Source organism: Engraulis encrasicolus, chromosome 5 (assembly GCF_034702125.1).
Source record: "Engraulis encrasicolus isolate BLACKSEA-1 chromosome 5, IST_EnEncr_1.0, whole genome shotgun sequence".
NCBI lineage: Eukaryota > Metazoa > Chordata > Actinopteri > Clupeiformes > Engraulidae > Engraulis > Engraulis encrasicolus.
In genome coordinates, this window is record NC_085861.1 from 2,246,289 (window position 1) to 2,272,122 (window position 25,834).

At 41.2% G+C, this 25,834-nt stretch overlaps 1 protein-coding gene across 1 annotated transcript; it reads right to left on the reverse strand.

Moving 5' to 3' along the window:
* Positions 1-666: 666 nt before the first annotated feature.
* LOC134448747 (protein NLRC3-like) lies at positions 667-25,258 on the reverse strand. The gene is made up of 4 exons (XM_063198401.1): positions 25,189-25,258; positions 6,846-7,133; positions 2,992-3,033; positions 667-2,516 (listed from the first exon to the last, which is right to left on the reverse strand). The coding sequence occupies exons 2-4, from the start codon at positions 6,982-6,984 to the stop codon at positions 667-669; spliced, it is 2,031 nt and encodes a 676-aa protein (XP_063054471.1). The 5' UTR covers positions 6,985-7,133; positions 25,189-25,258.
* Positions 25,259-25,834: the final 576 nt, after the last annotated feature.

The window sequence follows — 25,834 nt, forward strand, 5'->3', positions numbered from 1 at the left end:
TTTCTTTCTTTCGGTGTGTGTGTGTGTGTGTGTGTGTATGTGTGTGTGGGTGTGGATCTACGTCTCCTCTCTGTGCTTGTTCCATTACATCCCTGTATATATATATTCCTATTTTGTTATTGTAAATATAATTTGTGGAAATCTGATTGGTTGTTGGGGTAGGTGCACCAATGGGGTGTCAAGGGGCTCTGATTGGTGCAATTTAGCATTAGTGGGTTTTTTATATTTAAGATGCCTCCAGTCTGTGTGTGAGAAAGGGGGGCGATCAGAGGCTTGCTGTGAGGCTATCTGAAAATGTTAGTGAAACTCTGCTTTTTTGTGTTAATTTGTTAGCTGGGCTTTGTTTGCTATACCGGAGCTAAAATCCATTTGCATTTTTGTTAGCACTCATTTAGAATACATTTTGGATATTTTTATACATATATTTTTGTATTGTTGTTGAATTTATGGCTTTTGCTTCCTCATGGATTTATATTCACTGCACTGTGGTAAATAAACCGCAACCTCCAATTTCCACAGTTGCCAAACCCCCATGGGGGTGACTTCTCGTTACCTCGCTCGCACACACCTAGAAGCACGAACACAGCTTATGCACACACGCACGCACGCACGCACGCACACACACACACTACCAGTAGTGTACAGGCATGGACTAAAACATCTTACTTACTCTGCCTTGATGGATGTTGTGACCACTGGCACCAGCTTCTGGAGAACATCATCAGGGCTGAGGAGATCAGTCTGGTCTTTCTCTGGGGTGTTCAGGTATTTCTGCAGGTCAAACCCATCCAGGTGCTCTTCTGACATCGTCAACTGGAATTCCACAGTCTTCCACTCTCCTGGTAACAGCATCTTTACAGACAGCTGTCCTTTCTCCCTGTCAATGTGTTCCACTACAGCATGCTGATTCAGCTCATTCAGACAATAGAACAGGTTGATCCCCCTTTCCGAACGCCTCTGACCTCTGATCTTCTTTTTAACATACTGGACTGTATCTAATGAGTTCTGTGATTGGCTGCTGTTCTGTGACAGTAGGTCTTGTAGGTGTTTCTGGTTGGACTCCAGTGAGAGGCCCAAAAGGAAGCGGAGGAAAAGGTCCAGGTATCCATCTTTCCTCTGCAAGGCCAAATCCACTGCAGTCTTGTGCAGGTCATGAGGTGTTGCAGCTCTGAATAGAGCAGAGAGCTCAGAGGTTTGTTGTTGATCAGACATGTTTCTGTCTCTGTTGCAGAGAAACACGTATAGAGCTGCCAGGAACTCCTGAATGCTCAGATGAACAAAGCTGAACACCTTCTCCTGGTACAGCCCAGACTCATCCTCCCTGAAGATCTGGGTGCAGACTCCTGAATAATCTGAGGCCTCTTTGGCATCCATGCCACACTCTCTCATGTCTTTTTCATAAAAGATCAGATTGCCCTTCTCCAGCTGCTGAAAAGCTAGTCGTCCCAGGGACAGAATGGTCTTCTGGTTCCAGATGTCTTTGTACTTCTGACTAATGTATTTGACTTGTGTGATCAGAAAGTGTATATACATCTGAGTCAAAGAAGCTGGAATCTCATCACTCTTGCCTCTGGTCAGGATTGACACCAGAACAGTGGCTGCAATCCAACAGAAGACTGGAATGTGGCACATGATGTAGAGGCTCCTGGATCTCTTCAAGTGTCTGATGATTTTGCTGACCATTTCTTGTTTATTGATGTTCTTCTGGAAATACTTCTCCTTCTGTTGGTCAGTGAATCCCCTCACTTCTGTCACCTGGTCGACACACTCAGGAGGGATCTGATTGGCTGCTGCTGGTCGGGAGGTGATCCATATTTGAGCAGAGGGGAGCAGATTCCCTTTGATGAGGTTTGTCAGAAGGACGTCCACTGTGGCAGGGTCTGTTACATTGTAGATGCATTTAATCCCGAAATGCAAAGGAAGCCTGCTTTCATCAAGACCATCAAAGATGAAGGTGATCTTGTACTTTTCATCAGTGGAGAAGATGAGGTCAGATGTTTCACCGAAAAAGTGATGAATGAATTCTATGAGAGTGTATTCCTTCTCTTCCATCTGATTTATCTCCCGAAAAGACACTGGAAACAGGAAGTCGATATCCTGTTTGGCCCCATCTTCATCCGGTTTGGCCCCATCTTCATCCGGTTTGGCCCCCTCTTGATCCGGTTTGGCCCAGTCCAGAATGAACTTCTGCACAGAGATTGTCTTTCCAATTCCAGCAACTCCCTTTGTCATAACTACTCTGATGTGTTTTTTTTCCCCAGATAAGCACTTGAAGATGTCAGTGGGTTTGATTGGTGTTTCCCTCTTAGTTGTCTTTATCTTGGATGTCATCTCAATCTGTCTGACCTCGTGTTCAGTACTGACCTCTTCACATTCCCCCTCTGTGATGTAGAGCTCTGTGTAGATCTCCTCCAGAGATGTAGCTCCTCCCTGCCTTGGGATGACGGGATGCACATTATGGAACTTCTTGGATAGCTTGTCTTTGAGTTCTTGTTGGCATCTTGAAAACAGCCCATCTATACAGACAGGGTTCAAAAACATTGTGTTGGCCATATTAAACACATAAACACTCATATAACAATATTTCCTATGAACTGTAGGAGGCCATATATCTAGATACTATTAATTCAAATTAAACATGCACACATACAGTAAATAGTGGGATTCATTAATTGCCCCCAATTGTGAAACCTTTCTCTTATTTTGAAGAGTTTGCTTAGTTACCTTGTTGACCTAGTAACAATAATGTGCCTAATGAAGAGAATGGTACTAAATAGATGCTAAAAATAAGATAGATATTAAGATACTTTTAATTGATAAAACAGGCACACATACAGTAAATACAGGTAGTGGGATCCATCAAATGCCCCCAATAGTGAAATATTTCTCTTATTTTTAAGAGTTACCTAGTTACCTATATTACCCAATAAGGATAATTTATTACCTTACAGAATAGATAGGAAAGTAATGTTAATAGAAAGCAGAACATACCAGTCTTCTGTGCTGGTTGTGCTGGTGTTGAGGTCTCAGCACCTGGAGGACAGAGGAAGCCTGTCACTCTTTACCTGGAACTAACTCAAGACAGAAGTAGAACGACTCCACAAAAAAAGCCTCACGGTCCATTCCCTCACTTACAAAGACAACATGCAAACATACTAATCAGCTCTCAACACAGCACGTACCTCTGACTATTCTGGCATCATGAATGTGTGTCTCTTTACCTAACTTAACAAAAACAGCCTCACAGTCCATTCCCTTGCTTGCATGTTCCTCCTACTATTCTGGCATTGCGTGGGTTTGTTTCGTTCCACTCATTAACAGACATCAACTGCTCCGTCAGCCATCACTCCTCTCCTTATAAGTCTTGGTACTGACTCTGATGATCCCAACAAATAAAGACCTCCACCCTTACACAGGCATGAAAATGGGTCAGGGGTGAAAAAGGTGAGAAGGGTGCGGCGTGTCACGGTGGCACGGAGCGGCGCGTGTGCTGCAGCGGTGCGCGCGCATGTGTGGTGTGCAGTGGCGTTTTTGGGGGATAGCGTTGTATAAGAGTCATACTAGGGGGGTCTGGGGGCATGGTCTCCCATGGGAGCGACCCAGGGACAGTGAACATAAGAAGAACTGCCAACCATCTTTGTTACTTCATGATTGTCATGCTGTCATATCTGATAAGGGGGGCAGATAGATAGATAGATAGATAGATAGATAGATAGATAGATAGATAGATAGATAGATAGATAGATAGATAGATAGATAGATAGATCGATCGATCGATCGATCAAATGGGTCAAATGGGTTTTGGGTCTCAGCTTTTTTTTTTTTTTTAAATCCCCCAGCCGACAGGCCGAAATGTTGTCGTTGTCACATTCAAAACTTGCTTAAACAACTCGAGAGTGTGCGGCACTTCTCTCCTCCTGCAAGTGTTTTACTGATTGCCAGCATCTCTTTTTGGTGAGCGTGTGCGTCTGGTGTGCGTTTTGTACTTATACTCATCATGTCTGTGCCCTTTAAGCAACACCAGTAATCTGGCGTCATGTGACCAATAGACATCAATTGTAAATCCTACAAAAGCATGGCACCGGATTCTCGGTGGCAGGCGGCAGATTTGGGAGCTTGGGGAGATTGCACCAGGCAGTTCCGTTGTGGGTTGGGAGTCTGACTGAGCTCACGAGGCCGATAATTACCGCCGTGCAATGTCATACATTTGGCTCATATAGCCTACTTGTTTGCTTAACCGCAGGCTTCTTCCGTGACCCCTGATGTAACCTGGTAAAACCACATTGCCCCATGTCGTATTGTAGGTTATATTAAATGCGCATGGATTCACTGTTATTATTTTGTTAGGAAAGGAGGTTGCGAATGCGCGTGGCTTCTTGCCTCCCTGTCTCCTGCTGCTGCCGTGTCTCACTCTCACTCGGTATGTGGTCGCCCCCTCGGCTCTTTCCTTCTTATTCTCAATGATGTTGTATACGTTTATTTATATATTTTCTACCCTGTCTGTGCAGGTGCCTGATCTCCAACCGCGTGGCTATCCGCGTCGGCTTGCTGCTTTGTTTTACCGTAATGGCAGGTGCATGAATGACTGTGCGTGTGTGCGCTTGTGTTTTCTGTTTGTCATTTTGTTTCCTTTAATTTGTAGGCTAAGGGCGAGAAAGTCAGAGCGCTCGGTACTCAGTCTTTTATTTCCAACACACTGTGTTTTCTATTGATGTCAGGGCCGGTTCTGGCTTATTTGGTGCCCTAGGCGAGTTTGAGTTCTGTCCCCCCCAATACATTTTCTCCACAACAATTTTCAACATGATCAGATAACCTTAGAAAAAAACTCTTGCTTGTGGATTCCTTTTTTACCTGACAGAACACAAGAGTAGTAATAGTAAGCTTAACTAAATTGATTGGCATGAAAGTACCTTCACGGTGTGGTGTGATGGTGCCCCCAACCGCAGATGAGAGGGAGGTTATCAATGTGTTTAAATTGTAATATGGAATGGCAGGGGAGGGTGTGATACATTTGCATGCAAAATGCATGTGTAGACCTATAGGCCTACCAAGGAGGTCTGCCTAAATGATAGCCTATCTACACTACCCACAGCATCACAAAGCATGGCAGCATAACAATTTTAATAAGCTACACATTTGTGCTGTCTATGATTCCAAACTAATTTAATTTCTGGACTGGAAATAGTGGTGCATTTGTGAGTAGGAGAATGAGTAGGGGGCTATTTATGTGCTTGAACTGGAGGGACAGGACGAGAGAGAGCTGTAACACTTTTGAATTTCATAATAATATGCAAAATATAGTAAATAGTCTGCACTTGTCTACAATATGAAAACATGCTGTATATTTTTGTGTATGGTTCTGTTACATGATTCATGTCATTCTGGACTGGAAGTAGCCTAATGTTTTTTTAAAGCTTACAACAAGCAAGTAATTCATTCAAGTGGATGGAAGGAGATCTAACTATGGCAGCTAAAATTGTGTTGAATTTAACATTGTAATTTAACACATTGCACCAGTCTTACTTTGCATTGCTTGTCAACCTAAGCAAGTAGGCTATTATGATATCAGGAGGGTGTTTGGGTGCTTGGCATACTTGGCTAATGTTAGCATGCTAACTAGCGATTTCGCACATCAGAAGCAAAGCTCTTTATCCCTCAAATACTAAACAGCAGCCTCATAACTATTAGGCTTCCCATTATCACAAACAGTTGTTGTTCCGAAACACCCTCCAAAACACCCCCAGCAACTCCTGCAGCATCATGCAATGACTGGTTTAATGAGAAAACAACTCTCCACCCAGCAGAGCAGCACTGCTGTTTGCTGCTCTCCCGTCTCGAGTGGGGACTCACTAATTCAACGCCCTTTCGGTACTTACGTCTTACGTCATACGAGCCTAACCCTAACCTTAACCTTAAACCTAACCCTAACCTTAACCCTACACCTAACCCTAAATCGCTTGTTTGCAATGTTTGATTACCATGTGACGTACCGCGTAAGTACCGGAAGGGCGTGAAACTAGTGGGTCCCGTCTCGAGTGAGTCTCCAAAATAGATTGCACTCTGTCACCCATCCCGCCCCCTCTCTCAGCACTGTCTGTTTATTGGTTCACAGACTTATCCTGTACACAGAGACAGTTGAAAGCAATATTACTATTGGCTGACAGGCGTTTTGCCGTGAAGAGCCCTTTCGCCACGCTTTGTTGATTGCTCTTTCCTCACATGGCGCCCTAGGCCCTGGTTGATGTTGTGTTGATTTTGCTTTCGAATGTACACCACTCTTGCTGTCGCAACCAAGTGTTTGGGCACTCCCCAGCTCCTATAGTCCAGAGTTTGCAGTGCTGTGTAAAGTTAGGCTACCCTGTGTGGTGACAGTGTGATTCATCGTTTGTCGTGCCCATGGTGTGTGGAGTGCCGTACTCTGAGTTATTTGAATGTCTTTACCTTAGCCTATTGGAGCCTGGGTAGGGAAAATCTACTTTGGCCTTTTCATAGTGTGTGTCCAGTCTGTGACTGTGGTTATCACGCCTCATTTTAGAAAGATTGTTGTAATTTCAGAAAACATTATATAATAAAACATTGTAACTGTTTCACGTGAATCCCGTCTCATCTCGTCCTTAATGAATGTTAATGTTCTTAACATCTTTAACTTTCTGGAGGGGAAATATTTTGTGGCATAGTCAGAATTTTGAGTGTAATGGGTAATTAATATCTTGATGAAAGAAAAATCTGCTACAATAACTTTTAGAGTTATCCTGCTGAGAGACAGACAGACAGACAGACAAACCAACACCATCGACAACACAACCTCCTTGGCAGAGGTAATTAGAGGGAACATTGCTACTCACCATAGTGATGATGGACGTTGCTGGAGATGTTGATGTCCCTCTGAGCTCTACTTTCTGACACAACTGGAGCAGAGACATTGCTTCTACCCTGAGCTGAAATGTTCCGATCCGGTTCCCTTTTAGAAAGGCAGTTCCCCATGAAATATGTTGCAGGCTTTAATACTAAAATATATGATCAATAAACTTCAAAGGGCCCCTGTCTGTCAGCTGGAGTGTTGACGTTGCTTCCACCTTGAGCTGAAGTGTTCAAAGGCTCCACGTCTGAACCACAGCCTGTGGCGGTGACTCCTGCAATGAGACAGGCCTGTTAGATAGGCTAGTAGTCCATGTGCATTCAGTTTTTTAATTAATATCATACAAGTTCACTATTTTGAATATTTAGCCCCTTTTGTGGATTGAATTCAATGCAGTAGAGTGGTCCTCACCAATGTTTTGATGTTTACCGCTGTCTCCTTATTTGTCTCGTTATTTGGCTAATTTGGATTTTGTCTCAACTCTCTTTAGAATGCCTGGCATGTACATATCTACTATGGGCATGTACATATCTGTTCTTAAACACAGGCCTGTTACAAAGGCTAGTATTATACAAAATGCATATGCATTCTGTTTTAAGGAAACACTATGCAACTTTTTCATAGTCATGAAATGGCTTGGAACTCAAGGTTTTGCCTGACTGTTCCGTTATGGCGAAAATGGCAATATTTCCATCACCGCCTAGTGCTCCTGCTCCGAAACAGCACTTGCAGTTTTGCCTGGAGGCGCCGCGCCTTTTGTTGTTGTGGAATTTGCGGTCGCTAGGGGCGTCTAGATTTCTATGTTGTATGAGCGGAACGAGACCCATTCCCCTTCGTTTGCTAACTAAGCAGCAGCAGCTCGCTGAAAGCTGGCTACTGGCTGGCTGGTTGTAAAATATCACGCTGGCATGCAGCAAAAACAACTGCAAATAAATCACGAGCTAATTGAGATGAAAGGTTTGGACAGGCAAATAAATGGCTTGTGTTAATTTCGACGAAATATTTTCGTCATAATTATCGTTAACGATTGTTTTTCCCCTGACGACAATAAAACGATGACGAAAAAAAAACAGCATGCGTTTGTCAGTCAAGGACACTGAAATAGGAAGTGAACGGTCCTTCCTCACTTTCACTGCAATAACGTCTAGCGAATGCATGCAACCATGCACACAACCATGTCGAGAGCGCCGCGTATGCCATCACAACTTTGCATCAAGCAAATAATATGTAACAGCTTGCAATACGCGCATGAGAGAGAGAGAGACGTCTTCCAACTGGTGCCATTGTAACGCTTGCATACAGTAACCTGGCTACTGTACCCCGCGACGCTCTTGATTACTGGTATACCCACAAGTATTTTTTCATAACGTGCAGTCCCGTTTTCCCCCGAAGTCGTTCTAAAATATCGACAGAGATTTATGAGTGTCGCGGCCTTGATTTTTTTTTACACATTGGACGCACTAGCTTATAAGACGCTCTGGCAGTTTTTGACAATATTTTATGATTACAATAGCCTATGTCATTTTAATCATTGATTTCCCCAAATGGTATTTTAGTTTGACATTTTTTCTTGAGAAATGTAGACAAGAGGAAATTAATGTACTTTAGTTGACTAAAATTATGTTAGATTTCAAATTTAGTCGACTAAAACAAAAATGATTTAGGCTAAATTGTGACTAAAACTAAAATTAAATTTTCGTCAAGAGACTATAACTAAAACTTAATTAAAAAATTCCTGTCAAGATGAACACTGGTGTGAACATTGGAAAAGGGCTTCAAACCGGAGAGAGCCGAACGCCAAAAGAGCAAAAATGTGGATTTTATCATTCATTCACTGCACTGGGATAAATGCATTAGCATTCTCAAAGCCCACAACCACGCAAGGCCCGCTTCTAGTAATCTCTAAGTACGTTTATTATTATTATTATTATTATTATTATTATTATTATTATTATTATTAAGTGGGCTTGCAGAGCAAGGCCTGTTTCTAGTAATCTCTAAGTAAGGGATAATTGACGACACGGTGTGCCTTGGATATTTTGTTTCTCTTGCTTCCAATTTTTTGACCAAAGAGCACCTTCGGACTACCAACCAAAAACGCTGTAGCCCTCCAAACTTTTCCTATTGTACCAACTAGGACCCATGTTGATTTTCAAAAAAATATATAATATGCAATGTTCCTTAGCCAACTTAACAAACCATGTATGTCATTTAGTATCAATGGCAAAGGTGCTGGAATACAGATGTGGAGGTTGTGAGTTCGAATCCCACTCGGACCCATGTTGATTTTCAAAATTATATCATATGCAGTGTTCCTCAGCCAACTTAAAATACCATGTATGTCATTTAGTCGCAATGGCAAAGGTCCTGGATTAGAGATATGGAGCGTGTGAGTTCGAATCTCACTCGAACCCATGTTGATTTTCAAAATTATATCATATGCAGTGTTCCCCATGCCAACTTAAAATACCATGTATGTCCTTTAGTAGTAATGGCAAAGGTCCTCGATTAGAGATATGGAGGTTGTGAGTTCAAATCCCACTCGGACCCATGTTGATTTTCAAAATTATATCATATGCAGTGTTCCTTAGCCAACTTAAAATACCATGTATGTCATTTAGTCGCAATGGCAAAGGTCCTGGATTAGAGATATGGAGGTTGTGAGCTCAAATCTCACTCAGACCCATGTTGATTTTCAAAATTATATCATATGCAGTGTTCCTTAGCCAACTTAAAATACCATGTATGTCATTTAGTAGCAATGGCAAAGGTCCTGGATTAGAGATATGGAGCGTGTGAGTTTGAATCCCACTCAAACCCATGTTGATTTTCAAAATTATATCATATGCAGTGTTCCTTAGCCAACTTAAAATACCATGTATGTCATTTAGTAGCAATGGCAAAGGTCCTGGATTAGAGATATGGAGCTTGTGAGTTCAAATCCCACTCGGACCCATGTTGATTTTCAATATTATATCATATGCAGTGTTCCTTAGCCAACTTAAAGTACCATGTATGTCATTTAGTAGCAATGGCAAAGGTCCTGGATTAGAGATATGGAGGTTGTGAGTTCAAATCCCACTCGGACCCATGTTGATTTTCAAAATTATATCATATGCAGTGTTCCTTAGCCAATTTAAAATACCATGTATGTCCTTTAGTAGCAATGGCAAAGGTCCTGGATTAGAGATATGGAGGTTGTGAGTTCAAATCCCACTCGGACCCATGTTGATTTTCAAAATTATATCATATGCAGTGTTCCTTAGCCAACTTAAAATACCATGTATGTCATTTAGTATATCCCCAAAACGCAGAGCTACAACACTTTCAAGATGGCTGAATCCAAGATGGCTGAATTGTTTGGCCCATAACTGGGTGGATGGATTTTTCCAACATTTTGTTGGTAACACTTTATTTTAGAGATACATCTATTAGCACTAATTAGTCAAGTTCATTATGTATTTTTGCTGGATTTTTATGGGGATTTGGAAAACTATACATTTTTGAAAAGTAGTATAGTAGTATATATAATAGTATAAGCAATCAAAAAAACAATGTTTCCATTTGCACAGGTGGCGGCCATCTTGGAATTTTCAAAATGGCGTCCGAAAAACCTATATTTTGTCATTTCTCAGCTTCTGAATAAGTTAGAACATTGAGTTTAACTGCTTAACCCACATTTTCAGGGTCACTGAATCCAATGGTGTTAGTTGTATTGTTGTCAGACATTTTGTTACCACACCAATTTATTTGAACTATTGATTTATAGTATTTATGAGTAGATGGCCCACCATTTAAAACATCCCAGCTTGAATGTGCAAAACTGGTACAGTTTACATGTCCACCATTTTGCTGTACATTTACAGGCTTGCCTGTGCAAATCTCACAGCTACATTGTATCCAATATACAGGAGCAGCGCCACATAGTGAATGTTTTGAGTGTCAACAGGTGTTCAATTTTTTCATTCGGGGGAACCCTTCAGCATGCATGCATTTTCTGTATGATAATACTGGAAACTGACTGCAAGACAGAGTGACAAATCAATTGGTGTTATTAATATTATTAATGCACATACGAGCAGGTAATTAACTGGTGTTGGTGAGTGTGCTTTAGTGTAACAGTGAGGGTTCTGTTTGCTGTTTGTTCTGGTTATATTCACAGGTGAAGAACATTGAGGTGAACAAGAGACATGTCAAGCCCATGAGCTCATTAACTGGAAGCTGTGTATTCTATGCCAGTCTGATGATGCCAAGACGGTGGTTCTGGTCCAGAATCCAAGATTAGACACTAATGGACATGTACAAGAAGTAGTTCAAGAGAGGGTCAGTCTGAGTGATTGGGACCATGTTAAATCCAAAGATGACTGCAGAACTGCACAGCTGAGACAGCAGGGACACAGAAAGCAGTCTAGCATCTCTCCTGTCACTCAGGTGCAACCAACAAGGTTCAAATACAGCATGCAAGCAACCAACATGCACATCATTTCTACAGGACGGTGCACAGCCAAGAAGCGTGGCAAGAAGAGAGGATGAACAGAAATGGATGACCCAGGCCCCTCAACATCTAATTCTCCACTCCACTCGTCAANAAACAACAGGCCGATGGTGAACTACTTTATCTGGTCAGAACTGCAAATGCCGGAAAATCTCCAAAGGCTGCTTTGGAACAGTCCCAGAATCTCACACTCAAAACTAGACTGAACACCCGCATCTCAGCATATGATGCACATGCAATTGATGTATGATATCACAAAGATTGTGGGACAAAACATGTGTCATGTACGGCGAGACCCAGGCCTGACAGAAATACAACTCTCAAAGAAGCCTTGACGTTAACATGTCTGCTTGAGCTGATCAACCGTATTGATGTGGAAACACAAAACAAAGCATGGACATCATTGAAAAAAAATGTAGCCTATGTCAACATGCTTGATTCAGAAGCCTTGGAGAATCATGAACTTGCATTCAGTAGAAAGTGGCCGAAAGAGAGACACACCCTTGCTAGTCTGTACAGTTCAGCTGGGACATCATTGATGTTGCTGGATACTTGTATGGCATCTGTTCCCTGGCCTGTCTTGGTGAAGGTTGCAATGTTCGTCCTTGTCACCTGTGCTGCTTTGTAAATTGCTTTCATGTTATCATATTCATCAGTTGTCATTGCAGCATGAACCATGTCTTCTTCACATGCTTCTGGATAGTAGGGACTTTTGACTTCTTTCGGTCATTTAGAACAGACAGACTTCAGTTATGGCAAGACTGTGAGGATTCTCTTTTTCAGCCACTTTCTACTGAATGCAATCTTTGTGATATTGGACAGCAATTGAATGTGCATCATCTGCTAAGATGCTGGTGGTCATTCTTGTTTTCAGGGTGGGATTCTGGGACTTTACAGCAGCCTTTAGAGTTTTACCGCCATTTGCAATTTTGACCTGATAAAGCAGTTCACTATTGTCCTTTTGGTAGAAGAAGCATGGTTTCTTATCGAGTGGACTCGTACGAAATCTTGTGGATGGTGGAGAAGAATCAGATGCTGAGGTGCCTGGGTCAGTCATTTTTCGAGACTTGGTCTGACCAAGTCCATAACAATTAACATTTCCCAAACGGCATGGTTGATCTGCCTCCTTAGGTTTGCTACTGGTTGACTGTTGTCCGACCAAGTGAGTGGAGTTCCCGATTTTTTTGAGATCAGAAACAATATTTACATTTCTCTTGGCCTGCCTAGAAGCAATGCTGAAGGTGCTGCATCACTGGGAGGGTGTGGCCTGTCTAGTGCAGTTCTGCAGTCGTCTTTTGATTTTAACATAGCCCCCATCACTCAGACTGGCCCCCTCTTGAACTACTTCTCGTACATGTCCATCAGCGTCTAATCTTGGATTCCGGACCAGAACCACCTTTTGGCATCGTCAGACTGGCATAGAACACACAGCTTCCAGTTAATGAGCTCATAATGCTTGATAATGCCTCTTGTTCACCTCGATGCTCTTCACCCATGATTATAACCAGAACAAACAGCAAACAGAACCCTCACCGTTACACTCCACCACCATCACCAACACCAGTTAATGGCAGTATGTGCATTAACAATATTTATAACACCAATTTATTACTTGATTTGTAACTGTGTCTTGCAGACAGTTTCCAGGATCATCATACAGAAAATACATGCATGCTGAAGGAAGGCAAAAGGCAAAAATGTAACGCCTGTTGACATTCAATATATTCACTACATGGCACTGCTCCTGTTTACTGGATACAATGTAGCTGGTATGAGCTTTGCACAGGCAAGCTTGGATATATACAGCACAATGCTGGACACGTAAACTGTTTTGCACATTCTAGCTGGGATGTTTTGTATGGTGGGCTTGACAGACATGCATCTACTTGTAGATACTATACAGTAAATCACCAGTTATAATAAATTAGCATGGTAACAGACTGTCTGAGAACATTAAAACTACCACCAGTAGATTCAGTGACCCTGAAAATGTAGGTTTAGCAGTTTGAATCAATGTTTTAGCTCATTCAGAAGCTGAGATATTGCAAAATTATGGTTTTTCGGAAGCCATTTTGAAAAATCCAAGATGGCCGCCATGCAGACATTTGTGCAAATGGAAACATGGTTTTTCTGATTGCTTATGCTATATACTTTTCAAAAATGTATAGTTTTCCAAATCCCCATAAAAATCCAGCGAAAGGTTCAGATCCAAACGTGATGAACCTGACTAATACATACAATATTAATGCCTGTGTAAGTAACTTGTAAGGCATGTACTAAGCAAAGTCACACAGTTGTTAGACACTTATTCGCAAATGTCTTGTTCATGCACAATAAGGAATTTATTACCAATACAACCTTAGTAAGGACCTAGTAGGCCTAGATTTCTATTTATGAGTAAGCAGTAAGGGCCAGAATACAATTTGTATAAGCTCCTGGTACACTGTGTGAACAAACCCTGAACAGTGTGAAAACAGATGTGGAATAAGGGTCCCTATTCTAAAGTGAGGCATTGCTCGGCCCACATGTCTTAGGGCCCCTACTCTACCCAGGGCCCCCTTGGGTGGCAGAGTGTAAGAGCTTATCCAATTTTGCATCAGTCAACTTAGAATTGCAGTTCTCATTTAATCTACTCAGTATATGAAAGAGAATCAGGAAGCATTATATAGCAAGGATTGGACGTAAACCTCTCAATAACGGTGGGGTGGTGAGATGTCCTTTTTTCATACACCAATTAGTTTTAATTCTACAATAAATGCAGAATATAACGATGAGTAATAGTTTGGAAGCGAAATGAATCTCTTTGTGATAAATAAGATAATGTTTGAGAAACTTAGAAGTGCAGTGCATGATGGGTATGCCCTTTGTCAGAAATGCAATGCATGGCCAATGCAGCAATGATAATATTTCTGTTGTTACGTACATGGCAAATTGTTTGGATAACAACTAAATTGCACAAGTGAGGGGAGGAGCTAAGGACGTAGGTAGACTCAGAGCCGGGTAGGTTGTCTGTAGGCCTAGATTGCGTACCCATCATGCACTGCACTTCTTGGAGCTAATGTTCTCAAACATTAACTTAATTATCACAAAAGAATAGTTTAGTTTCGCTTCAAAACGATTATTCTAATGTTCTGCATTTATTTTGGGGTTTTTACAATTAAAACTCAGTGGTACATGGAAAAAAAAATACATCTCACCAACCCACCGTCATTGACAAGTGTACGTTCAATCTTTGCTATATAATGACTCCTGTTCCCCTTCTCACATTGATATGAACAAGAGAATAATAGATAAATGCACTTGTTGGGATTTAGTTACTTAACTTACACTTTGCTGATCGGGGGGGTACTAGGTAGTGCGGGCCTAGTTGGTGTGGGGGCCCTAGGTAATGATGGGGACCTTGGTAGTGCGGGGGCCCTAAGGCATCTGGGCTCAGCAATGTATCACTTTAGAATAGGGAACCTTATTCCACCTCTGTTTTCACACTGTTCAGGGATTGTTCACACAGTGTGTCCGGAGCTTATACACATTGTATTCTGCAACTTACTACTTACTAATAAATAGAAATATAGGCTTACTGGCCCTTACTAAGGTCATATTAGTAATAAATCCCTAATTGGGCATGAACAAGACATTTGCGAATACATGCTTAACAACTGTCTGATTTTGCTTAGTACATGCCTTACACATTACTTACACAGGCATTAATATTGTATGTATTAGTGCTAATAGATGTATCCCTAAAATAAAGTGTTACCGCTTTGTTTTCTCAATAGTAGTTTGTTTTTAATTTAGGGATAGAGATATCAAAAATGAAACTGCTCATCTCTGCCCCAAAGGGCAAGCCGGCTTCCAGCATTTTCTGTGAGAATGCAATCTAGTTCAAATAAGCTTTTGATTAAGTTTTTTGTTAAATGTAGGTTTATAACACTGCTCTTCTTGAAATGTAAGTTTGTACAGTTCTGTAAATGCTTAAATATATTCATTGTGGTGACAATTTTCAATATATATATATATATATATATATATATATATATATATATATATATATATATATACACGCTTTGCACACTTTGTAAACAGTGAATAGAATCAAAATACTATCATTTTCAAAACATTCATCAGTCATTAGATGGATAATAGTGTAAAGACAATATATTAACTGTATTATATATGTGGTTTCTAAACAGCATTAGAAGATTGAAAGGGTTAACTCAATTTTGACACCAAAATAATCTGCCCAGCAACATAATGTTGCTGTGTTGCAAACTGCCTTCTGTCTTGCAAGCTTCAAGACACTAACATGAACATCCTGTTCTTGTGGTGACAGCTAGATGTCTAACCACAGACAGCAGAACATCCTGCTCTGTTCGCTAACCCATAGTCTCTACCTCATCCTGTAGATTATATAGACTATAATGTGTTAGCTTAGCTGTTGATTGCATGCACAGGACAGGTCTGTGTCTGTATCTATATATAAGAGGAGCTCCCTCGTATCTGTGTGCATAATGGAATAAACCCTTTTGTTGCTACAACTTGTGTTTCTTCCTCTGTGCACCGAGCGCTCTGACTTGCAGGACCTCTCAGGGTAGTATAGGGAATGGACAGTCTCTTTGGTTTCTCACCAAGGAATGGTTGAAGACCCCTCCTCAAGCAGGGGCGCCGCTAGGGGGGGAAAGGTGGTACTGATTCTAACGGCCCGGCCCAACGCAGCACGGCCTTCGGCCCACGAATGGGATAATAAAATATTAATAATATAATCTTGCTTTTTTTTAAAAAAAATTATAATTACAAAGAAATAGTAATTGAAATAAGCTTATTAAACACACAACTGTCGATTCCCATAACGTTTTAGTCAGTTCTTTATTATAGCCTATTGTCATTTACCCTTCCCCCTGAGCACTTGCGAAATGGTGCGGTCCAATCTGGCGCGCGAGACGTTGAATCGGACAGCATCCGAAAAATGCTGCCAACAGGTGTACAGAGCGACTGAGGTCTTAGGCGTGGGCTAACATATAGAATGTTAGTAATATACAATCTATGTGTTAAGTTCATTATGTCTAACTGTTTAACTTAAACACACAAGGGAAGAAAAGAAAAAAGCAGTCCACACAAAAACCGGAAAACAAAGGAATGGTGATCCTGCCCTACATCAAAGGGATCACCGAACGCATACAGCGAGCCATGAAGAAACACAAGATACAAACACCAGTAAAGCCACACACCAAACTACGACAGCTGCTAGTACACCCCAAGGACAAAATAGACCAACATAACAAATGCAATGTCATATAAGAGATTCCGTGCCGGTCATACAACAAGTCATATATTGGGGAGACAGGGAGGACATTCAACATAAGAAAAAATGAGCATAAAAAAGAGTGTGAAAAGGAAACAGAACAAAGACATACAAGAGCAATAAAGGAGAGAGCCACACAGGAGAACCTCAAATCAGCCATAACTGACCACTGTAGGAGGGAAAATCACATCATGGACTGGGACAAGGCAAAAGTCATACAGCAAGAGAACAACAGATACCACCGCTGGATTAAGGAGTCTATGGAGATCAGAAAGCGTAGCCCAAGTACCATGAACAGGGATGAGGGGGCATACATGCTCTCACACACCTGGACCACCATCCTAAGAGGACAGCTCTAACAGCAGGAGGTGTGACCAACCTGTCATTATTGACAGGGAGGTCACACCTCCACAACAACATCAGCTGTTTTTAAAGCACGTCACTCATCAACATCACAGTGACCCTCTGATGAAGACGGAAGTAACACAGTCGAAACATGTCAGGTAAAAGATAAAAACTTTTACATGTCTTAAGGCAAAAGAAACCACTAAGTGTTTAAATATACAATCTATGTGTTAATCACATGATGGTGAGCTGGTGGTGACAGTGAAGGCAGGTTGGCAAAAACAAGGAAAGACGGGAGAAAGAGGAGAGGGCCAGAAGAGGCAGGCAACTGGTCACTCAAATTTTCTCCAAGAAAGAAGGTGCTCACTCAATGACATTACGTTTTCAAACGCTATCAAATGGTAAGAATCCTTGGAATAGCATCCAAGAGAGCACGTTAGCATATTTCCTAGGCCTATTGAAAAACTCCACCTTTATTGTCACCGCGCTGAAACGGAAAAAGTGGATGAACGTCCGTGATAAACTATGAGCCTCGTGGGGATTAAGTGAAATCTTAACCACAGAGTGGTGGGCAAATGTGAAAGCAACCGACAGCATCAGTTGAAACTAATGTGCGGAAAATTAACGCAGATTTGACAAACAACCTACGTTGGGGATGCTTCCATCCATCATCCATTGAAGTATCATGTTTGCGCAGGAGAGTGGTGCTTTTTACAAGCGGTGCCTATTTTACAATTATCCCTCACACAACAGTGCAACAACACGAAGCAGCCTAATGGCTAGGTCAAGAGATTGTTTTGTTCTCATAATATCACTTAGAGTTTTACCCTTGGCATGAAATGAATGCTTATCGGACGTCTAAATTAGACTAATGTCAGCGTGGTGCTGATAGACAAACTCGTCAATCTGGTCACGTTCGGTTTAAGTCCAACAGAAAACTTGGATGCAGAAAATGAACAGCGATTTAACGAGACAGCTGCAGGTTAGATATTGCCGGCCCATCACTAAAGCATTTTGGATGATCTGCGCATTGCACAGCCTATGGTTACCTGACTGACACCGACTACCAATATGCTCTGTGAGTGCAATGGAATTGCATCGCGGACCCAGGCGGCAATACTAACCACATGGAGTAGGCGCAAAGAAAGGGAAAGGAAACCGTTGAGTAGGCCTAAGCTATCTGTTGATGCTAGGTGTTGACCCGGAATGGGCAAATGGCTTTGACCGTTTCCTGTCTGTGGTGTGGCGGCCTGATGCTAATGGCTCGCGTTTTTATGGAATAAACCAACAACTCTTTGCATAGAAGATGCTTTTGTGGACTTCGTTTCTTAACGCGTCAGCCAGGTCATTCCTGGGTCACATAATAGCTCAAGGTGAGCTCCTATATCAGGGGGGGTAGGCCCAAAATTATAATCTTTCATAGGGCCCAAAATTCCTGGCGGCGCCCCTGTCCTCAAGACTAAGCTTACTTTAACAAAGACACTCAGGCATTATATTTTGACGGGAGGTCTTCGATTAGTGCCACATAAGGCCAATTTGCATTTTCTACTATTTTCTAACAGTTTAGCTCCATCATAATGAAAACCAGGTGATAAAATGGATGGCTTGTGGTCAAGACCTGTCCCATTGTAAGCACTATAGAGAGGAAAGCACTATGGAACATGAAGAACACACCTACCATTTGAGCAGTGGAAAACATGTTCAAGACAGGAATTGACACTGTTTTAATATAAAAGTGATCTCATCGGTTAATATGAGTAACTGTAGTGTTGTCGTTCGTTTTGTTTTTAGTCTTCTTTAACATTTGCTTCCTTTTATTGCCCCTGTCCCAACTCTTTTGAGACATGTTATTTTTTTATATTCATGATTTCCCCCAAAACAATATTTTGGTCAGTTTCGACAACTAAAATGGTTTTCTTTGTACTGTTCTCCATATAGTGTAAGAATCAGATGTTTTGAAAATGATAGCATTTTGTTACTATTCAGTTTACCTATAATGTCCCAACTTCAATGGAGTTGGGTTTTGTAGATTAATTTCATGATTACAGTGAGAAGTAGTGTGATGAAGCGGTCAGCACACTGTGTATTAACTCCAAAAATACTTTATTACATTTTAACAACGTTTAAAAGGCAACGTTTCGATCCAACAGAGGGATCTCCCTCAGGCCACTTGTCACCTTAGGGTGCGCTCACCTTTCTGCCAGGTAGCCTACCTGTAGGTCATGTGATATAAGCCAACTCAGACCATTGTTCTCATTGCCTGAGGAAGATCCCTCTGTTTTGCCGTATGTTAAAATGAAATAAAATATTTTTGGAGTTAATATACAGTGTGCGGACCGCTTCATCACACTACCTACTACCTTTTGTCTGGCACCTGGACAACTACTTGTGGATGTGGGCACCCTACTTCTAAACATGATTACAGTGAGAACAATCTAGATTTTAAAAAATCTATGACCACCACACATATATATACAGTATACCTACGTGTGTTTAATATATAATTTCCTCTTGTTCTCTTGCTGTATGGTTTTGTAGGATAGAACAGCAATAAAAAGGGAAATAACGGACTACCACAAACAGGGAACAAAAGTAATGTTGACCACATGTCAGCGGACAGTATCCAACGAGCCATAATAAACATATACACACCGGTAAAACCACACACACACCGGTAAAACCACACACACCGGTAAAACCACACACACCGGTAAAACCAAAGACAAAACTATGACAGTTAGTACACACCAAGACAAGGACAAAATTGACCAACACAACAAGTGTAACGTCATATATGAAATACTGTCAGTCATTTAACAAGACCTATATTGGGGAGACAGGAAGGACATTTGATAAAGAAAAAAGGAGTGTGGAAAGGAATATGAAAGAGAAACAGAACAGAGACAAGAGCAACAAAGTAAAAAGCTGTGCAAGAAAACCAAAAACCTTTCCTTCTAGGAGTTTGACCATACATAGGTATGTTGTCATAAATGAATTTTGTGAAGATTGGTCAATCTATATGTGTAAGAGCCAATTTAACCCTTTCTAGGAAAACGCTTCTTTTGCACCACCTACAGTCTTGAAGTGTAATTAACCTTTTCGTCGGAAGCATTTCTTGTGCACCCTCTACAGGCCTGGAGTGCTGTGTCTCCAATCCTGAGGCATAAAGACCTGCTGATGACCAGACCAGGTCTGGCTGATTGGAGGCTTACAGCTTTCTTACGTCTGTCTCCTGCCATGAGAAGCTGAAACCCAGAACTCTTTAATTTCTTTGTTTAAACCATTTGTACAGTAAAAATAAATCCTCACCATTTTGAGGTTAAATCTATTTTCTTTTTGTGGACATTCCATCTTTCAACGTTTAAACGTCTTGGGCAAGGGCATGTCAGTCAGGAACTATTACTCCCAATCAGTCATCATGGAACTTTGGTAAAAGACCAATACAATATGGGAATAATAATCAAAACATTTCTGGGGTCATGTATGACCAAGAGGATCCACGAGATGATCAGCATTATAATTTACATTTATGTTGTAGTTTTCCATCTCAACTTATTATACTTTGTGTCCTGGGGCAGATCATGATCGGCAGACCTAAAATATTCATGATATAAATATTATTTATAATATTAAATATTACCACTGAGATTGCCAATCAAGCACATTGTGAGGGCATCCAATTAGCATTTCCTCAATTATTACACCACACTGTATATTGTTGAGATAATTGCACAGAGGTGCTAGACACAAGATCAGAAAGTGGAATAGAAATCACCCTGATGATCAAAAAGAGTGGAAACAAGTTTACAGTATAGAAATCATTGGCACTGTTGGACATTTCACTTTTACATGGCTGTACAAAAGCTCAAGCGTCAATTAAATCATCACTTTGGTGTTAAATATATGGAAGACACCTTTTCCTAGCAGCAATTTCCAGAAAAAAAGGGGTGTAAGAAATGTTGAAGTGCACACTATGCTCATATGTTTGAGACATGGTTTGTGCTTTAGATGAGGGAGAGGTATGTCAAAATTGTAAATAAATTTGGATGACCTCCAACAAATAATGTATATAGTGATATTCTTCTATAAACTCATTTGGGGTCATAAATTACCCTGCTTGGCCATATTAGTCGCTAAAACAGCCCGGTCGCTTGAGGGTTAAGGACTCAATAGAGATCAGAAAGCACAGCCCAGCCTCAGCCCCCATGAACAGGGATGAGGGACCATGCTGTCTCACACCTGGACCACCTTGCTTAGGCCACAACTCTAACCGCAAGAGATGTTACCGACCTGTCAATATAATTTTTTTTATTATTAAAACAGTAGCTGCTTGTGCTTTTTCATGCGAATGCCTGGTAAATAAAATTGATATTCGCCTGTGAGCAAAGTCGAAAGCGGCATCATTGTCCTCTCTTGGTGCATTCAACTGAGAACCTGTCCCCGCACCTAATCGCCAACTGGCCGTCGTGTTCACGCTGTAGATCTTAGCGAACTGGAAAGTTGGTTCGCAATGCAAACCAAAAAATACATAGTTTTTCACCACGAACTGTGACAATGTGGACATCAGCAGATTCAGCCTGCTAACACAGTCACATGTAGGAAAAGTTCATAGCCCGCTTCTTCAAGGCGCTTGGACTGCTACCACGAGAGTTGTGTCTTACAATGCGCGAGGCCTGCCCTTAGGTCAGAGCACTAGTGACAAAGCGCAACACATTGTGATTGACCAACTCTTTGACAGCGCGGACATTCTATGCATACAAGAGACCCTGCTGGCCAAACAGGATCTCGAGAGATCTTAATGATCTTAAAGAATCATAATGACTTCTATGGGGCAGGGGAGTCTACAACTGATTTAAGTGTGGGATTAGTACGTGGCCGAATACCTGGTGGTGTGGCCATATTCTGGCAAAAGAAATATGATCCAATGATAACTGTGATAGGCTTAGATGTGCACTGGGCCGGATGGAATGAATATGTGGCAGAGCTCTACTCTGAGGCAAAAGAGGCTTTAAGAAACTGGGTAGCAGCTGGGAAAGTAAAATATGGCCCAGAGTTTCAGCATAAGAAGGCCACTAATGCCAGGTTTAAATATCCTGTACGCTATGTAAAAAGAAATGAGCAAATTATGAGGTCAAAATCAATGGCTAGAAAACTCCATCAAAATGATATCCAGGAATTCTGGAATGAAGTTAAAGTCATTAACAACAGCCAGATGCCTCTTCCCTCCACTGTAAATGGTGTATCTGGGGATGGGAATATTGCTATGGGCGAAGCATTTTGGGGACATTAACTGTGTTGAGAGTGCTGCTTTTAAAGTAGATGATGTTAGTCATGATGTTGGTATGGTTATTAGACCAGACGAGGTGTACAATGCCATTGGGAAGCTAGCAATGAATAAGGCCAGTGGTCAGGACGAAATCACTGCTGAGCATCTTTAATATGCTAGTTACAGACTGTCAGTGCTACTTGCCTTGTGTTCCTCCAGCCTGTTAGCACATGCCATATTACCCCACTCTTTGTTATATGTGCTTCTGGTACCAATTATCAAAGATAAAACATGTAAATCAGTGGTGCTCAAACTGTGGTACGTGAGACATCTCTGGTGGTACTTGGAAGAATTAATTTTTTTGTGCATTGATTTGAAGGCTGATCAAGTTGTTGCAGTAGAAACTGTCTCTGGTCTCACATTGTGTAATATTGAACTGTATGAATCTGAAAACATAATGCAGAATATACTAGGCAAGCAAGAAATTTAAAAACATGCTTGCACTGAATGTGACCGTAGGTGTTGATCTCCTGTATTGACTGGCAAAAGTGAATATGGAAGGCCTTTGCTGCGATATGCTAATGTTGGTTATCAAGGTGGTACTCGGAAAGCTCAATATCTTCTCGGGTGGTACTTCACACAAAAAGTTTGAGAACCACTGATGTAAAGCATCTAGTATTGACAACTATAGGCCCATTGCACTTGCTAGTATAATATCCAAAGTTCTAGAGCGGATCATTTTAGGGAGGCTCCAAGGATATGTGGAAACAACTGACAATCAATTTGGTTTTAAGCATAAACATGGAACAGGTTTGTGTATATATGCATTGAAAGAGATATACATATAAGAGGAAGAACTCAACAGTATTTACATGTTTTTTTAGATGCGTCCGGGGCATTTGACCGTGTTAACCATGGGAAACTGTTTATAAAACTACATCAACGAGGGGTCCCTTTATAATTAATATGAATCTTACAGTACTGGTATTCCCATCAAACCATGCAGGTCAGACGGGGCCAAGCTTTCTCTAGCCAGTTCTTGGTCACCAATGGGGTCAGGCAAGGTGGTATTCTTTCCCCTTTTCTTTTTAATCTTTACATGGATGATCTATCCAGGAAATTAAATTAATGTAAGACTGGGTGTATGGTTGGGGATAAGGTCATTAATCATCTATTGCATGCTGATGACTTGGTTGTCCTGAGTCCCTATAGTTCTGGTCTTCAGCAACTGCTCAGAGTCTTCTCAGAGTATGGTATAGAGTGTGACATCAAATATAACTCAAAAAGAGTGTTGTAATGCTTTTTAGGAATAAGGAGGATAAAAGCTACACTTCCCTTCTTTTTCTCTAAATGACAGAAGCTAAATACTTAGGTCACATTCTTAGGAGTGACCTATGTGATAATGATGCAACCGTATCTCACGTCTTTCGTAACGTTTTCACAAAAAAATGGGGCAAAATCTAGGGAAAAATCTACAAAGGATGTGGTGCACTCACGTTATTGCCCGTTTTTGGAAAGAAGCGAGATAGGGCTCGATGATGATATGCAGCGCCAGTGTTGCAAACTTTATGCTCAAGCAAATATGCTGGCACGAAAATTCTATATGTGTACAAAGGAAGTAAAATTATCTCTGTTCAGGACTTACTGTACACCACTGTACACAGCTCATCTTTGGTGTGGCTACAGTAGAGCAAAAATAAATAAGATAAAGGTGGCGTACAATGATGCTCTTAGAATCTTGCTTAAGTGCTGGTGAATATCAACCTTGTTAATTATATTAATCTTAATTATTATTAATAGCATTACCAGACGGCCAGTCTCCACCAGTAAAAAAAAACAACAACAACTTTACATTGACAGTTTCTATACAAAGTAGGCTATAAAGTGACAAAGTGACATCTATCATATTGTGGCCCTCACTAATTCTGTATGAGTAGTCTAATTGTAGAACATATACAGTAGGTTACATGAAAACATGATTAGTCAGGCTACTTTCATGTCTGTAGCTCTTTGAGTGCCATGGACCTGAAAACGCGTCTTTTCAGAATGTATGGCACAGTGCCAAAGACTTGATATCAAGTCAACTGCGTTTTTTTTTATGGGGGGTGGGGCCCAACACGTTGATCTGGTATGTTTGTTGTTGACATGAACAAAGAGCTCAATATTTTATGGCTCTTGAAAAAACACTCAAATGTTGAAAAAAGCCTGGCAACCCCCAAGTCTGATTTTGAAAATGCCTGGCACTCAATGAGTTAAGCAGCTCATTAGAATGGCACAGGGAAGGCTCGGAAATATTCCAGTTCTTTTTTTTTTCTTAGAATGTTTCGTAGTCAGTCTTAGTTACAAAACGAATAGGTCCGACAGGATATTGTTGATAGGGCAGCAGTAATAAACTTGAAATTAAACTCTGCACTAATCTCTGCTGAAACACAACATGTAAATGTCAGTGTTGCACCGTCCATAACACGTAAATGTCAGTGTTGCACCGTCTACAACACGTAAATGGTAGTGTTACACCGTCCACAGCATGTAAATGTCAGTGTTGCACCGTCCACAACCAGACACATACAGTTAGAGAAGGCTATCGAAGTAGGGGGGGAAAACAAAAACAAAAAAACCCTACACTTTCACAGACCATATCTTTCCATGAACAGTGGCTTTGAGTACCAAGACAATATAAATCCGATCTATTATTATTATTATTATTATTATTATTACCAGCCCAAGCAGATTTCTTTTTTGACAGGGTAGAGGAAATAGAGCAACACACTGTGTTACACGGACCGTTGCAAATGACACAGAGCCAACAATCATACACATTTAACAAGTCTGAAATTAAAAGGGGATGTGAACACTACAAGACTGTCAAAGACCCATAAACTCTTTTGTTTCTTAACAAGTTCAGTCAAGTAAGATGTACTTACACAAAGCGTGTTTAAATTGCAGACTGTCGAAGGAAGGGCAACCGTGAAAAGGTAGAAGTTGGTAGTCTTTACTTGTCGCAAAATGGAGAAGCTAACTTTCACTTCCTCCTTTCACTTGCCTGACATGCCTTTCCCCCCAACACAGTTCTGACATGTCATTTTTTGTCTTTCTTTTTTGTTCTTTTTTTCTTTATTTTATTTTTGTAAGTTTTTGACTGAATGTTCAGTTGCAGCTATATTTATTATGGAACCAAAGGCTTACTGTACTGTTACCAGAAAGTAAGTGTGTGTGTGTGTGTGTGTGTGTGCGTGCGTGCGTGCGTGTGTGTGTGTGTGCGCACGCGCGTGTGTGTGTGTGTGTGTGTGTGTGTGTGTGTGTGTGTGTGTGTGTGTGTGTGTGTGTGTGTGTGTGTGTGTGTGTGTGTGAGAGAGAGAGATTCAGGAGTAGGTGGGTTTGTGTAAGGGAGAGAGGTGAGGACACACACACACACACACACACACACACACACACACACACACACACACACACACACACACACACACACACACACACACAGGGAATTTCTCAAAACCTAGTGCACATAATTAGTCATGCCCAGTGATTGGATACTCTTTGGTGAACTCTACGGAGTGTCCAATCACTGGG